This window comes from Phaethon lepturus, unplaced genomic scaffold (genome assembly GCF_000687285.1).
Source record: "Phaethon lepturus isolate BGI_N335 unplaced genomic scaffold, ASM68728v1 scaffold20974, whole genome shotgun sequence".
Lineage (NCBI taxonomy): Eukaryota > Metazoa > Chordata > Aves > Phaethontiformes > Phaethontidae > Phaethon > Phaethon lepturus.
In genome coordinates this window covers 1-16810 of record NW_010534265.1, presented here as the reverse complement: position 1 = coordinate 16810, position 16810 = coordinate 1, and the positions used below count along the sequence as shown (strand labels likewise).

Below are 16810 nucleotides of genomic sequence, written 5' to 3'. Positions count from 1 at the left end.
TGGCTGTTGTGGGACAAATATATCTCAGTATCTCTTATTGTGCAGCTTTCCCACTTCTAATAATTAAATACTAAAGGAGTCTAGGTTAGAGGAAGGAGTAAAAAGGAACTCAGAAAACAGATTGACTCCATGTCAGTGTTTAGGGCATTTCTTCTAAAGTATGGGAGGCTTGCTCTACGTTTCTGCTTCAGAGAATGGAGAATTAGCGAGTTTGAAAGTCACTCTTCCATTTAGTAGTCTTCTGCACAAGGCACTCTGATCTGCATTTTTAATTCTAAAAGAAATCTCATTCCCACCTCTATTCCGGAGTTTTGTGCCTAAATGCCACATCCCCCTGATGCCATTTATTAGCTCCCACCTTAGGTAAGAGTTGCTGTGTATTTTTGTGAGTTTACTTTGAGTGATTCTCAGGGATTCAATGTGCAAATTTCACCTTCCAAATATGTTTTTCTTTCTTTTTTGTTGTATAAATGTTATGCAAACGTTTCAACCTTTGAGGATCAGATTGATTAAAACAAAATAGCTACTTGCATTGTTTCCCCCAAATTCCAGAAGCTCAGGATAATCCTTCTACTGCCTTTGAATTCCTTTTACTTCTTGGAAAAAAGCTTCCAAAACATTCAACCAGGAAGGCACCATGTGCAGTTTGCGGGGCAGCTGTGATCCATGAAGCCTTTGAATGTAGCTTTTGAAATCACAGCTGCCCCAGTCCTACCGGGTGATACTGCAGTCAATTAAGGGTTTCTTTCTAGTGCTTCAGTCGTCGTCTGGCGTTGAAGTCACCAGACCGAGCCGCGACTGCATGGTCTTAGTCCTCCATTGGCTTGTGACAGTGGGATACAGCTGTGGTGATTTTTCTCAAGAGCATCAGTCACAGCATGGGGATGGAGGTGCAGTTGCTTCACAGCCCCAGTGTGACTTTATCTATTGGGTAGGCCTTTTGACAAACAGTGAGGGAATATTGGCGTTAAATGCTGTGTGCAGACCTACACTAAAGGAATTCCTGGCTGAGGAGGCCTGTCATGGTTATCAGATTGCTTTCTCTGATGTTCAAAGATTTTATTTTTGAGAGAAGGTCAATAGGAATTTGAAAATGGATTTTGCTAATTTTTCTGTGTTTCACAGGGGGCTCTTATCTGCTAGCCAGATTTTCCCTGAGTGCTAAAGAAATGTAAAGTTTTGAAGATAGCTCCGCTACTGCTTGGTTTAGAAAAAATCTCTGTATTTTAGGGAAGGATGAACTTCTTAATGCAGCTGGTATAACACAATGTCAGGTAGAAGGAAAAAAAAAAAGGATGAGCTTTTTTCTGAAGAAAGCAGACTGACTTTTAACACATGGAGGTCTTGAAAGTCTTATTCTATTGCTCAGCCAGTTAACCAATTAATTGCGAAATTCCTGGGACTTTGTATGTAAGATACCAGTGTCTTTCCTAAGTAAGCAGTTTTCTGAAGCTGTTTTCATGCTAGCACATCTTTAGAACTCAGCAATATATTGGTGCTTCAAGGGAGATGCCGTGAGGAAGTTAGGGTGAGAATTTATAATTAACTGTGAAAGCCAAGTAAGCTGCCTTGCCCTTATGGTGCTCACGTAGGGAGTTCAGATGGGAAAGCTATAGTGTTATAAATTCACACCTTGCTTACTCTGTGGTAATTCTCCCCTAAAAGTGAACCATTCATGTCAAGGGTATGTTGCTGCCTGCTCTGTACAGTACACAGAATAAATATTTAATCTCAGGATTTCTGAGTCCTTTTCTTGATCTTTCTACTTGCTCAATATGACTTTTGGGAAATCACTTTGGCATCAATTTATGTCTCATTTGCTACAGCACATCTAGTAGTTACATAATAATCAGTATCTATTCTATGTAATGTCTACATTATGCAGATATTAGAAGAAGCAATTATCTTGTGCAGTGCTTTGAGCTCCTGAGACAGTACTTTGTTATACCATCACAAGTTTAGAATTATATGTCTAATATATATTTTCTTTCTCATTTTTCAGATTTTCAACTTGCCCATGGCTCTTTTCATTCCCCCTTCAGTATTTGCTGTTCATCTACAGTTTAATCTACTTTACCAGTTTTGGATACATACAGAGGTAAACCAGGTTTTTAAGCCATACCTAAACAGTTAGCCTGGAGCAGCGTCCTGGCAATACACTAGCAGCTGATTTATTGTGTAAGAAAAACCTTTGTCTGACTTCTTTAAGGAGAAACATCTGTTCATTTTTATTCCTTTTTCTGAATATATATTGCTAAGTTTATAAGAAGCAATGAGGCCAGTTGGTCCCAATTAGATTAAAAAAAAAAAAAGTAACTGTAAGGAATCAAAACTTTTTGCTATTTTAATACTATATTTTCCTATCTTGCAGCTTATTAAACATTTCTGGCAGATACTGAAATTGATTTCATTTCTAAGATGAAAAATATCCAAAACCCAGTGCTTCTTAAAGATCATTTAGAGTTGCAACTGAAGTCAGATATTGTTTCCTTCTTAATGCAAGTAGTTCTCAGATGCAAAACGCTCTTTGATTATCTGATGGCTCTTTGTTTAAGACTGCACCTATTTATTGGTGTTTTGTGAGTGCATAGACCATAGCTAGTTTACATACATATACAGTTAATAACCCACTGTAATTAGTAAGTAGTTTCCCATACTTCTCAGGTAGATGAGTGGCCTTCTGCCTTCTCACTCACACTACAGTAGAGGTAATTAAAGGTCTCCCATGTTATATATCAGTAGCATATTTCTCAGTAGCCCCTAGTGTGCTGTGGACTAATTATCGCTACAACAGTTACTCCTTTGATTATTCTGACTAGACAGATGCCTTTTTCCCCTCTGTAGTTTCATTATGCGATCTATAGGACAGTTCTTTTGGAAGGCATTTTTATTTTCTTTATCTGCTATTTTAGGTGATTGTGTCACTTAAATTACAGTTATTTTCTCTTTCCTGTGTGTTTCCTTAAAAAAAAAGGGGGGGTGGGGGAACTACTTAGTGACTCAATAGCAAACTTCTGTTGTTAAAATTTCACTTCTGTTGGGCACATTTCTAAAATCATTAATACAGGTCTGATGCTCTACAACACCATGTGAATAGGAAAGGCTTACAATAAAATGTCACACACACCACCAGAACTGGCATAAACTCAAGCACTACAAAATTAAGCTTGTCAAAATGTTTTGAACAAATTTGAACACTTTGAAATTATACCAAATGAATACTCTGAATCGCATAGTAGCAAAGTTTCTTTGACTGTGCCATAGGTTCCCCTAACTGGTTTTACTGTGTTCTGCCACTAAGAAAAATATAGTATACCTCATCTATGTCTTCTCTGCTGTCTGAATCCATTTCTTCCTTGTCTGAGAGGTTTCTAACGTTCTGCTGCTTTGCAGTAACTCAGTGAGTCTCAGCACTGGTGCAACAGGGTGCATCTAAAGTTTCTAAAGTGAATTTCAGAGGCTTACGAATTGCCTACATCGCTCTAAAGTGCTAAATCCTTTGTAGGGCTTAAAAGGAATTTCCATAGCATATGTGGATTGTGCCAAGTTTAGACACTAGTCTAAACAGGAATGAATTTCAGTCTCAATGAAAAGATAAGCAAGCACTCCTTGCTATTAAATTATTGTGCCAGTACAAAAACAATGGACCTTTTGTACTGATCCAATTGATCCAATCGTAGATCTTTGTTTACAAGGGAAGTTATTCTTAATGTTGATATTGTTGATTTTGTAGCATAGCTGAAATCAGTTAAAATATGTTAAAGTCATGCTTTAAGGTCAAAAATTATGTCAAAATAGAAATAGTGTTACACCATGTATTAGCAGATTTCCTGCTCTCAAGGGCAAGGGCATAACAGAAAAGGGAAAGGAAGGGAAATAGTAGCAGCTATTGCAGCTACACAGGTTTTTATTAACCTGTATTTCTGATTAAATTAATATGATGCTTCACCATTATACTGGCGATTTTTTTTTGCAACAACTATTACAATTTAGCTGTTTAAAGCTATGACATTTCTTTTTTTTTTTTTCTAACCCTCCTTTTCCTGAATTTTAATGGTTCCAGTTATCTTACACAGATATACAGTAAAATGAAAACCCTTTCTGTAAGTCTGTTTCCAGCAGTTCCCAAACATATGAGGTTTGTTTGGGGCTGCCAGCCTGAGCTATATAAAAACCAGCATCCTATCTCAGTGACAGTTTCTAGGTCTTGCTCTGAGAGCTGAGATTCATCACCCCGCAGCAGCTCTGGTGTCCTCCGGGAGCCCATGGTGGGTGCTGTTACAGGGCGGCAGGACATGTCATTAGGGGCCTGGTGGAGATACACCTCATTATTTCTATCCTATCATGCAAGATGTAGTAGCTTGCCTCTAAAATGCAGGAGCATTTGATAGGAAATGTTGAGTTTGTCCTCAGCTTTCTATTGCTTTTAATCAGTATCATTGTTTCCTTAGACAAGATTTGTCCCCATATTGACTAGTCAAGTATGTTTGGAAATTGCAACTTCACAACTGTTGATTACACATCTTTCACCTTCAGAAAAATAAAATCTAGTAAGATACAAGGAAAAAACCTCTTTTCTTTAACAGGCTTTTTTTTTCATAGCACTGAAAAGCTTAATAAAGGATAAGGATAATTTATTGCTTTATAAAAGAAAAAAATATGTGATATTGAAGTAATAGGAAAGAACAAAAGTATATGAAATTTTCTGAGGGAAGATGTTTTGTTTTGGGAGTAATTTAAATTAATGAATTCAATTACAAGAGAATGGTTATGCTGTGCTGAAATTTCCTATGCCATATTTCAGCCTAGAAGAAAAGTTTATAGCCAAAGTACGATCCCTGATATTTTCCTATACTTTGATTTTGAATGTGTCCACTGCTGTTTCAAATAATGCTAGAAGTTTCCTGTGTTATAATTTTGACCTCCTTCAATATTAGTTATGTCAGTTTTTGTCCAGCTTTCCTACCAACAGATCAGATGTGATCTATTTTATTTTAATTCAAGTGGCTCGTATATTCCTGTGAAGACAGTATACCAAATCATAAAGATCAAAAAGTGCCCACTTGTTCCATCTCAGTTAAACTTCTTTGTTTCCTGCATACTTGTTATGCATTGACTTTTGTCGTTTTATATAAAATAGTACAGCATTTTAAACACCGTAAATCTCATATAAAGATTATACTATATCTCTTTTTTAGTGCTAGAGATCTTTTATTATTAATAAAATCAGAATGGGCTATTGATACAGGAAAGGCCTTTCGGTAATTAATAAAGAAAGGTTGGGTGTGCTAAAGTGAAAACACGACTTTGTGACTAAAGTTATGCATTTGCATTTAACTATATTCTGCCACTATAAGAATTTTTTCTGTCTGAAGTACACTTTTTTCACTGCTTCTGTGCATTATTGTACTGTGTACATGGCAATCTGAAATGATATCAGAAATTTTCCAAAGATTTTTTTTTAAATCTCTGAGTAGCACTGAAGTATTAAAATAAACTCATAATAGTTTATTTAAATGAAAAATAAAAAAAAAAGTCCTAACCCAAAACCAACTGAAAAAAACACTTTTGGCAATGGTGCATAAAGATAGGATCTCAATAAACCAAGAGAAAACAACTTTTGGTCCTATCCAATACAACTTAGGTCAATGGAATGAGTCGGTAGATCTGCTCTTAAACAGTCTGGGAGGAATGTTTCTATGAGTAGACCATTCTCATCTAGATCATAAGGGGACTAAAAAAAATACTTTGGTCAAAGAGCACTAAAAATCTAATTTTTCAAAAGCCACAAAATGTTTCAGGACTGTTACTGACAGACAGAAATACTCCATTTCAGTTTATTTTCACAGGTGATTCGGAAGGTCTATGGCTCATATTAAACTATATCCTTCCGTTATGCATTTATTACAACCAATAAGTTAGGTGTGTTTATAACCTGATAGACACCTGTGAAAAACAGAAATTAGTTTCTGTTGGTTTAGCTGTAATTTTTATGAGATGTCAAATTGTATTTGGAAAGTATCAACTGAATCAATCCCTGTTGGTAGTAATTGCAGCAGCAGATTATTCCTTACCGGTTTGATCTTTGACATGCATTAGTTTCTGTTTAATTTTCGAATTTAAAGAAAGACTGTAATCTGCCTTTTACCATGCTCACAGAAGTCAGGTTTCTTAAGGCATCTCTTTTTCCCTTGTTTAAGTCTTTCTGCCTCATCAAACTCTGGGAGCAGAAAAAGGTGAGCCACTACTATTAACCAGGAGAAATGTGCGTGAAAAAAGACAAGGAATGGGAAATATTTTGGCAACACCACATGCAGGCTGGAAAAAACGATGTGAAATTGCTACAGAGATAAGCCAAAATATATCTTTTTTTTTAATCAGAAAACACCAATTCAGTAAAACTGAAACTTGCTGTGGAAGTATATTTTATTTGTCAAAAAATATTTTGCATTGGTGTGCAGTGTGTACTGGTCTAAGTTTCTGTCTATGACTTTCTTTAGCTTTGAATTCTACTCAGTTTTCTTTAGTGAAAAATTCTGAAAAAGAGAGAAATTGTGGAGACTTCACACTTCCGTGAAAAGGAATTCTGTTCCTGGCAGGAAGCCATGCACAGCCCATCTGGGTTCCCTGAGTACAGGTGAGCTGTTGTGGCCCAATCCTGAAGTCCTTACATCAATCAAATCTTACCTAGGAAAACGGACAGATTCAGAAAAAATATTCCATGTTTTGTTTTGTTTTTTTCCACATATGAGCTCAGGGTCGATAAGAAAATTAAACAAGCAGATTAAAGAAGCAAGTAAAATTAAGTAAAATATATAAAAATGTACATATTTCTTTTACGTAGCAGTACACCTGTGATTACTGTATCAATAGCAAAAGTTATTTTTGAAACTCTAAAGGACATATGTGTCCTCATAAGCAGAAGCTATTTGAGACAAAAGACTATTAGATGGTTGTTAAAAGAATCACAAAATATTAGGACAATGTGATAAATAAGTGACAGCATGAGACAATAGATAAAATATTCAGTTGTTAATTCCCAGTCCCTAACAATTGCGATTGTTATTAATAACCCTCTAGTTCTTTGCAAATTTCATTTTTTCAGTTTCTTGGACCTACCTTTTCTACATTGTGTGCTGCATTCTCATTTAAATAAACAAGAAAGGAGTGCAGGAGTAAACAAGTGTACCAAGGTTTATTTGAATTACTTTCAGTAGTTCAGTAATTTAGAAGCAATTTAATAATCCGTTTCTTAAAACTGAAAGGTAAATTTGATTGAGAAATGCGACTTTGAATTTAAAAAGCATTTCAACAAAACTTATTTGACTATAAAACTTTTGCATGTTTGCAGTGGGAAGAAAGTTTTGGTTTTGTGGTTGTTTTGTGGCATTGGAGAGAGAGTTTTTGTTGGTAATGAGCTAAAATTGTAAATAATTTGCAAATGAAAAATGGACATGCTCTGCTCGTAGGTAAAAAAATCTTCAGGCCTTATTTACAAAGGCATATATTTATGCTTAACTGGATGTATTGTGAATAGTTCCTATAAGGTCAATAAGTAATGAGTCAAATTTAATGTGTGGAAGTTTTTGCAAAATGGTGGTATACAAGTGGTATTGAACGGATCGCAGTGGATTCAGGATGTGGTGGACTGATCTGATTTCCTGGCCGAGATGAGAAATGTGGTTTTTTCCCTTTTTTTTTTTTGTTTTGTTTATTTTTCTTTAATAAAAAGCATCACCAGCAAAAGGTAAAATCAGTAATAATCCAATGTATTGAGTATAATTCTGAAATTGCAGTCTCTTTTGAATTTGATTCTGGAAACTAATTTTGAATTCAAATAAGATATGCCAACAAAACCTTGCATTTTTTGTATTCTAGTACATTGCATCATTTAATGAAAGAACAAACTTATTTTCTTTAATTCATCCACTATAGCCAAAAATAGACATAGGTCTGTCTGATGTGCCCTTTCAAATTAGAAACACACACAGGTTACAAGGGATCAAAAAATCACCATTCACAAGACTTTTGCTAAAAGTCATCAAAAAGATGAATGTAATTAGAGGTGATTACAGCCATTCTCCTGGTCTGATGTTCAAGATTGTGCCTGACAACTCTTAGTGACACAGATGATTTAAGTGGATTTCCAAGAAACACGTCACATCATCTGACAGACTACTGACTTCTAGAAGCTGGATTTTCTCACTGTTAGAAAGATCCAAGAAATTATTCTAAAACCGATGGGAAACGAACTAATCGCTGATTTGCATAAAGAACAGAAGTTTGATTTACAGAAGAAAGTTCTGGTCCCATTCCTGATAGCTGATGCTTTTATCATTCAGAAATTCATTGTTCACCTGCTGCAAACTCTCAAATCAAGCATTTAGTGTTGAGAGAAGAAGAACAAATAAATCAATAAATACCAGGGAGATAAAAATGCTTCCTTTAATGCAGACAGTGCCTTTGTAGGTCCAGGTAGGATATATATAGAATATAGACAATAAAACTCAAACATGATTCCAAGAAACAAAGATATCTCACTGCTTCAATCCAGCCTGTCTGCCAAAATGGCTTATTAGATTTTTCTGACCAACCCGCAGGATCAAAGTCTTGTCATTTGCCAGAGTGAGGAGAAGAGCAAAGCTAACAACACTATCACTAAGCAAAAATACTAGAAATAACTGCAAAATATGTTCCACTTATCCATGTTTCATTCCCCCCCATGATGAGAGAAAAGTATTACCTTTCTAGATATATAAACCGTATTATTCTGCTCTTTGTTTTAAATAAAAAGAATAACAAAAGAGAGAGAAAATAAAACATTCATAAGAGAGCACACTGTTCCTGTCCTGCTAAGTGTAGGCTCCGCTTGAACACACTTAAGTCAGGAAAATCATAGTGGGATGAGGTTTGGAGTTCCTTCCTTGGCACCTAGGACCTCAATGATTGTTAAAAGTGCCAACTTTACACCTTCGTAGCCCCAGGATGAGCCTCCTATTTTAAACCTAAGTGCTCCTTGGTACTTTTAGGTATCTGAGTCTACCCAGAAGTGCCTTGACACAGTGAGTTAAGTATTTTATTCTTACCTAGCTTCTCTTTCAACTGAACTGCAGAATAGGGAGGGAGGGACATACATATTTTTAAGTCATTTAAATGAACTGAGTAGTCCTCTGCACCCAATAGCTCCAAGTTCAACATGCAGCAGGAGCTGTGGTCTTTTTCATTCAAAAAGCATCTGCTCCACAATAATTGGCTTATGTTGGATATTTGCCTTTGATGGCAACAATCCAGGCAGAGGAACCCTTCCCTTTCCCTGTTGAAGCTGGGTCACTGGTGAGGCCAGAAATGAAAAGATTATGGGACAAAAACATAAGTAGGAACTTGACTTTTCATCCTAATAATTAAGTTCTTGGGTTTGAATGTTGGTTTCTGGTCCTTGCACCAAGGACTTTTCTTGTAAGAGACAGCTGTGAAATGTTTAATTCAGCAGCAGGAGGCCTGACTATTGGTAACCTGCCTGCAGAAACCCTAAAACTAAAAATCATATTTAAAGATTTTTATTTAGGCCACTTGTGTCTACTATGTCTCCGGGGAATTATCAAGATAAAAGTGAAATGAGCTACTTAGAGATGCAACGTATTTCAGTACATTCTGCATCCTGCAAAATGATCTAAACAACTCATGTACCAAATAAAGTTGTTGTTATAATGAAAGGATACCACACTCACGTGGAGGTAAGTTAGAGATACTGCTCTCTGTCAAAAAAAAAAAAAATCAAATTTTCCATCTTAACATGTTACATGTAATACTCTTGAGGTTTTCTCATAGCTTGTACTCACTGAAAATTGATTTAAATTGGTTATGGTTTCAAAGCCAGCAGAAAATTAGGAAGACCCTTATTTGTTAAAAACACGAAGTGTAGGATGCTGACTGTATTTTGATCTATTAAAGAGGAAAGTGAAGAGCTACACTTGGCTATATTTTAGTTTATTTCAGGACTGGCATACTGATTTATTACTTTCCCTTTTTTCCCCCACAACTGCCAGCATGTATTTGTCAAGCTGATGAAAAATACTGAAATTGTATAGCAATTTTTCTCCTGGAGTTTGTTTAAAATGCTTAACTTGATATATGACTGAAAGAGTGACTTTCTCTATGCTCTGCTTTTTATAATGCTGCAGTTAAAACAACCAGTTAGTGTAGGTTTTCTCTCATTTCTAGTGGATAAATTGATTGAAACTTCCTATATGTGCTCATCTTTCCCACAACATGGCTTAATTCAACCTTTAAAGAAAAAAAAAGTTGCTTCCACTTACTGAAAGTGTTAACTAAAATATTCATGTAAGATGCTGATTTGATTCAAATCTTACCTCCTGGTTGAGGCGTAAAACAATGAAAAGTGACAACAGCCTGCCTTCAAGATAATTTATTATAAACACATTTCTTAAGTCTTCGTGTTTATTATATAAATATGCCCTGAACCAGACTATCCATTAAAATTAGGCTTTCACCTCCCATTCCTACAATCCAGATTTATCAGAAATTTGCCCCCTATGAAACTCTTTATGATCCCAACAGGCATGGTTCCTCTCGCTTGTTTTATTTCTAAACTATAAATATTGTTTTTTCACTCCTCGGTGTGGAAATTTGGCTACATCCATTTTACATGCTTACTGGAGTAGAAAACTGCCTAATCAGATAGGAAAACAGTTGGCGGTGTATAAATCAGGGTTTGCCGAGGATTTCAAAGTGTGAAACTGGCAGACGAGCACATATCCTAGGAGTTCTGCCTTTCCCTAGCTTCCCTGTAGAGACTTCACATGGCAAATCTGATCACCAGGGCCATCTGTATAAATAACTGGGTGTGTTGTCCTGAATTAACACAGCAGCTCTACTGGGGAACGTAATTAAGGTCTTATTTTTAAATTTCCCCACCAGACTGTCTGAAATGCAGATTTATATGCCAGGAATAAAAATCTTATCTTGATTTTGACGAGGAAATCAGCAGTAACGTGTGTTTTACTACCAACTAGTCTAACAGAAACCCTAAAGTTAAGTTCAGAATGCTCCTTAGTGATACTCCGGGGATGAATTTACCCTCTCCTGTCCTGTAGATCAGTAACACTGTGATATTGAAAGTAGTGCTGTTCTACAGCTTTCTTTATAATCACAGAAAAAAAAACAACAAAACTTTTTATATACGAATGGTTTTATTGTAATGTTGCCGGCTCTACTCAGCCAACATACCTTCCTAACGTTCATGTTGAAACAGAGCTAAGTAAAGATTCATGTAGTAGTGGTGACAGGAGGAGTTGTTACACAAGATGTAAAGTTTCCCTTGGATTTCATGTCACGATTTTTTCTCATTATTTAAACAAGAACTGCATTGAAGTGCTGCAGGTACCAGGCAATAAAGATTTCCCTTGGTGCTGACAAACTCTGAGACCGCAAACGGAGGTGCTTACATGCTGCAGGAGATATTGCATAATTTTTTTTTTTCTTTAGGCTAGGGATTGCTGTCACAGAGGAAACATCTTTATATAAGAACTACTATTATAGAAAAAACATTTGGTCTCATTATATATGAATATTTCATTTCTAGCATGTTTTATTCAGTAATGTAAGGAAACTGTTTCTAAGCATACAGCTTTTAGCCTGCCTTGTTTATTAAGCTGTTCTTGGAATTGCTTCAAATGTTGTCAGTAATTCTGCTTTATTATTTAGTGATACCCAAGTACAACAATGGAGGAAATATGTTTTTTGTTTAAAAAAAAAAAAGGAATACATGTTTTGTGGAGTGATCTAATAAAGCTTTTATAAGTGGTATACATAAGATACCTACACATCTGATTTGTAGGTAGTTTACTGAGTCCATTTCTAAGGGCTGCATTTTGGCAGGTGAAAAATTATTTTTGTGGCTATGGGATGTTAGAAAATAAATAAAGCAAACAGGAAAATAGTTTTGCTGGAATGCTGCAGTTCATCTGTGGGTCACTGGCAGGGGAGTTGAGGTGTACATGATGTGTTAATTGAGAGAGGAAAAATTGGAGACAGGAATTGATTTAGAGCAGAGGTGTCTGTATCAGGAAAACAAACACAAATGTAACCCCCCCAGCCGTATTGGTTAAAATACAGGTAAAGTCATCGTTGGACAGCAGTTGGGGTATTTCAATGTTTAAGGGATTTGTAGCTATTTTTCTGTATTCCCAAAATCAGTGCAAGATGATAATATAAAGAACAAGAATATTTTATATTCACAAGCAGTCTCTTTTTCCTTTCAACAGTATGAAATAGGGTTTGAAGTAGAGTTGATAAGGATATTGAATAATGAAATTTCCACTTTTTTTTTTAATTTTGAACCTAGTTTACAGTAAAAGGGCCTGAAACAAAAGTTTCTACTGCATACAAAAATTATAGTATCAGAAAACTTTCTTTTTTCAATGAAAATCCTGCCACAAAACCTGAGAACTGTGCTGCTTTTCTTATAACATTTATTTTGTACATTTTTAAAATTTTTAATTTAAAATAGTTGTTTTCCTGAAATGTGAACATTGTGAAAATTCTTATTCTAAAACGTCATTTTGAATACAAAGCTTTTTTAAGCTGAAAATGTTTTGCTGCCTTGAATGACTGAGTGGTGTATATGCTTTAGTGACTGGTTGCAACTGCAGTGTAAGCCTGGTTACTGCTTGCATGAACACCTGTGAGCTCCTTTGCAACTGCCATTCTCCAAGAAAAATGTCTAGACACAATGAAGGCACAGAAACAAGGGTGGACTGACACCTTAAGGGTAGATGGGTAGGTGGAGTACCTGCCACTGCCTTTCTCCTCTCCGTTGCCTGTTAGGCATTCTTTTGAACATGGGTTGGTGTTAGGTCACATTACATTTTGTTATGAGTCAGTTCCTACAAACTTCATTCATTTCACTGTGATTTCAGTACGCTCCTGTCAGCCTGACGTAACAGGGTGTCATGGTTTAGCCCCAGCCAGCAACTAAGCACCGCGCAGCCGCTCGCTCACTCCCCCCCACCCAGTGGGCCCAGGGAGAGAATCTGGAAAAACTCGTGGATTGAGATAAAAACAGTTTAATAGGACAGCAAGAGAGGAGGAAACAACAATGATAATAGTAATAGTAGTAGTAGTAATAGTAGTAGTAGTAATAACAATAACAACAACAACAACAATAATAATACCGACAAAGGAATGTACAAGAACAAGTGATGCCCAGTACAGCAATTGCTCACCACCCGGTGAGCCTGTCCTCAAGCAGCGATTCCCTCCCCCTGTCTGACTCCAGTTTATGTACTGGGCATGACATTATACGCAGGGAATATCTCTTTGGCCAGCCTGGGTCAGCTGTCCTGGCTGTGCCCCCTCCCAGCTCCCCGAGCACCCCCTCGCTGGCAGAGCGTGGGAAGCTGAGAAGCCCTTGACTGAGTACAAGCACTACAACTGCTTAGCCACAACTAAAATATCAGTGTGCTCTCAACATCATTCTCATACCATCTCCAAAGCACAGCACTACACCAGCTATCAGGAAGAAAAAACAACTCCATCCCAGCTGAAACCAGGACACAGGGTTGGAATCTTGTCTGGTAAAAATTGTCTTGCTATCCCAGCATCGACAGCTCACTTTGGTGAAAGATCTGCTTATAGGAATTTTGCCCCTGGTTAGATGGTGGTATATAGAAAAATTCAACAGAATAATTATGTTCTTTGCCATGTGGTGCTGCAGGAGCCTTCAAAATTCAGCAGCTCAGAGGTGATATGTTTCTGTTTGTTGGAATGATATATGGATATATTTATAACATATACATTTATAAAATATTTATAAATTTTTGTCAACAAATATTTTCTACTGACAACAGCTTTTTCTGTTTTAGAAATGTGCTAAATATAGAAGTAAACTTACACATAACAAAGGAAGTTTCTAGAAATAACATTCTGTATTGTTTAGAATAGCAGGTGAAAAAAATATTTTTGATGTGTTTTAGCCAGGATGTTCATTTATGGATTGCTAATTTCAGCATGCTGGATTTTTGCTTGGTCAGGTACAGAGTTCTGTACCACCTCTGAGCTTAAAAGTCATGCGGTTATAATTACTATCTCAATGATATTTCCATCAGCATGTGGCTAGTATGCCTTTGCAATGGAGGTAACCTTGGCTGAATAATGAATCAAGTAGGCTCAGGCATCAATCACTAATGATGCTGCAGAGAAGATATTCAGTAGATCTGTAAATGTCATCACCCAAAGAAGGAGTGTGTAGTGGGCTGTGACCACTTTACAGGATGAGAGAGGTTTCCTTTTCCATAGAAAATACTTTCTCTACAATTAGTCAGAAGTATTTATTTAAAATTTTATGTAATTTCCTGAGGTCCTTAGGGACCCCCAAGACGCAAAGTTCTACTTTACCTTACTGTTGTATGATATGGACTTTCAAAAGGATGAATTTTAATTTTAAGATATGAATTTAGTCAGCTGGATGTTGAAGACTTGAAGGCATTCATTATAAGGACATTTTATTATAATCCACCTGCAGGCTAAAAGTGAAGACTGCTATTCCTTAGTGATTCCCTGCTCTCCTAGTGCAGTCCTGGTTTATTTTCACAAAAACTGCTAAAATACTGAGCTAAAAATGTATTGAAACCAAGTGGATCAAAGTTAGGTGTGGTCTACTAGATAAATCACTGCTTTCTCAGGTGCTGGGCTGCAGTTCAATCCAAGACATTTGACTTAGATTAAATTAATCTAGTGGTCACATCTCGCATAGCTTAACACAGTGGGATTTTCTGCTTGAGAGAGGTGAGAAATGGAGCTGGCATGAATGATGAATTGTTTCTCACCTTTAGGTGGTCTTTTCAGGCTTGAGCTTATTTTGAGGGAGAACTGAGAAAAACAAATGGTCCTACTTATGTTGCCCTTGGCTTCCGAGTTAAACAAAACAAAACAAACTTGTCCTAGTATTCTGCTTTTCCAGTCAAGTGTGTGCAGGATTTTGAGACAGATGCTCCAAATGTTACAGCTCTCTCTATCTGAAGAATTTGCTCATTTCTGTACTCCTTTAATTACAGAATTGCTCTACTTAACCTGTTAAGTAGAAGTTCTTTTAGCTGTTATTAAAGACAAAAATGAACAAAAGGTACTCATTGCTTTTATTGTGATATTTGCCTGATTCATAAAAATTTAAATACATCTGAAGAATGTCCTGTGTCTACTTTCTGCGTCCAGATCTACTTCCACTTGCACAGCTGTGAATTAAACAGAAATGGCACTGGCATATTTTAGGACTTTGTTCTGTAAAACTTAAATGAATAAAAATCCGTGTATGTTTAGTTATTTAGATGAATGGGCCTGCTCTTATGAGTAATGACTGTCTGCCTCTGCTTAATGTGTTGTTTGCTAATATTACATTGATTATTATATTACAGATCACCCATTTCTGCAGTATGAGTATTAAATTTACTAATTAAGTTTTGTAAAAGACAAAGTGATATGTTCTGGGTTTTGTTTCTTAAGGTCTAAGTATTTTTATTTAGCTGCTTCCTCCCCCTACCCCTTTTAATTGTGAGACATTATGGTCATAATCAGACATGGTGAATAGATACCATTTTAGGATATATTTTGAACAGAAATCTTTTCTGGTCATCCAGTGATTGCATCTATTTGTGACTGATGATTTTGTGTTTGGGATAAAGCAATGGTTGCTATATCGACACGCTTCTGTTGAACTAACAAAAGCACAAAATTTGAAATTAATGCTGGCTTTCCTCTGGCTCCATAATACAGGAGAGTACCTAATTCAGCACAAACCCTGCAGATACAAACTTAATTCATCAGCATTTTCTGGCACAGCTTGAATCATTAGAGTAAGTTTATGGAAATCAACACTTTCTGTAATTTTTGGTCTGGTACTAAAATGATTAAGGCTGCATTTTCTGTACTGTTGATTTGTTGCCTTAGATCGCAACTCCATTATGAATTTATGCTGGTCTACATTCTTTTCATGCCTCTGCCTCATGCCAGTGTATTTGTGACCGTATGTTGGATCAGATTCAGGAATTGATCCAGTTAAACTAATTTAGAAAAACAAAATTCATTGGGTATTGATAGGAGGAACAAGCAGTCAAAGAGACTGAAGGAGGAAGGAGCACTTGTTGCTGGCTCAGTGCCAATCATTTGCTGATGTAAAGTGTTCATATAAATGGGATCTGAGCGTTATACTGGATCACAAGCGGTGCCAATGGAAATGGGTGAAAAATGTGAGTGAAATTATCATTATGGAATCGTGAATTGATAATAGAAACAAGAAGAAAATGTGCTGCTGGATCAAAAAGAAATCTATTTTTTAACTTGCATTTTACTAAATTTCACTTTTTCATGAAAATTCTTTTAACAGTAATACAGTTAAATGGTTTGGGCAAAAAAATTGCATTATAGTCTTTTTATGCAATTCTCCTTTAGAGAAACTTTCTCTGTGCATTTCCTCCCCCTCTTTTGCCTCCTTGATTTTATACAGTATTTTCAAATTCATTGAAACATCACGGGTTTTTTTAAGGTTATCACGAACCTTGGGCCTCTGGAGTGGATTCTTAATACTCCTAGTCATCACAGAGTTCACCATGGTAAGCTAAACATGTAGTCTCTTATTGCTCAGTGTGTTTTTTCTCTTGGTCTCTATTTGTATAATAATAGAGTACTAAAATTGTACTGTAAAATTAGTTTTACAGAGGACTTTAATTTTGATCATTGCTTCAAAACTAGTCCTTGTTCAGTTAGAAATCACAGAATCACAGAGTCACTAAGGTTG

The 16810-nt window shown here is 36.2% G+C and overlaps 1 protein-coding gene across 1 annotated transcript in view; it reads left to right on the top strand.

Moving 5' to 3' along the window:
- Positions 1–16625, top strand: part of LOC104619558 (alkylglycerol monooxygenase-like) — a gene marked incomplete at both ends in the record, with an annotated part of 91378 nt that extends 74753 nt beyond the window's left edge. Inside the window, 2 exons of the mRNA XM_010285477.1 lie at positions 2003–2098; positions 16559–16625. Of these exons, the coding sequence (XP_010283779.1) occupies positions 2003–2098; positions 16559–16625 (163 nt within the window). The remainder of the gene's footprint in view (positions 1–2002; positions 2099–16558) is intronic.
- Between the last annotated feature and the right edge of the window lie 185 nt (positions 16626–16810).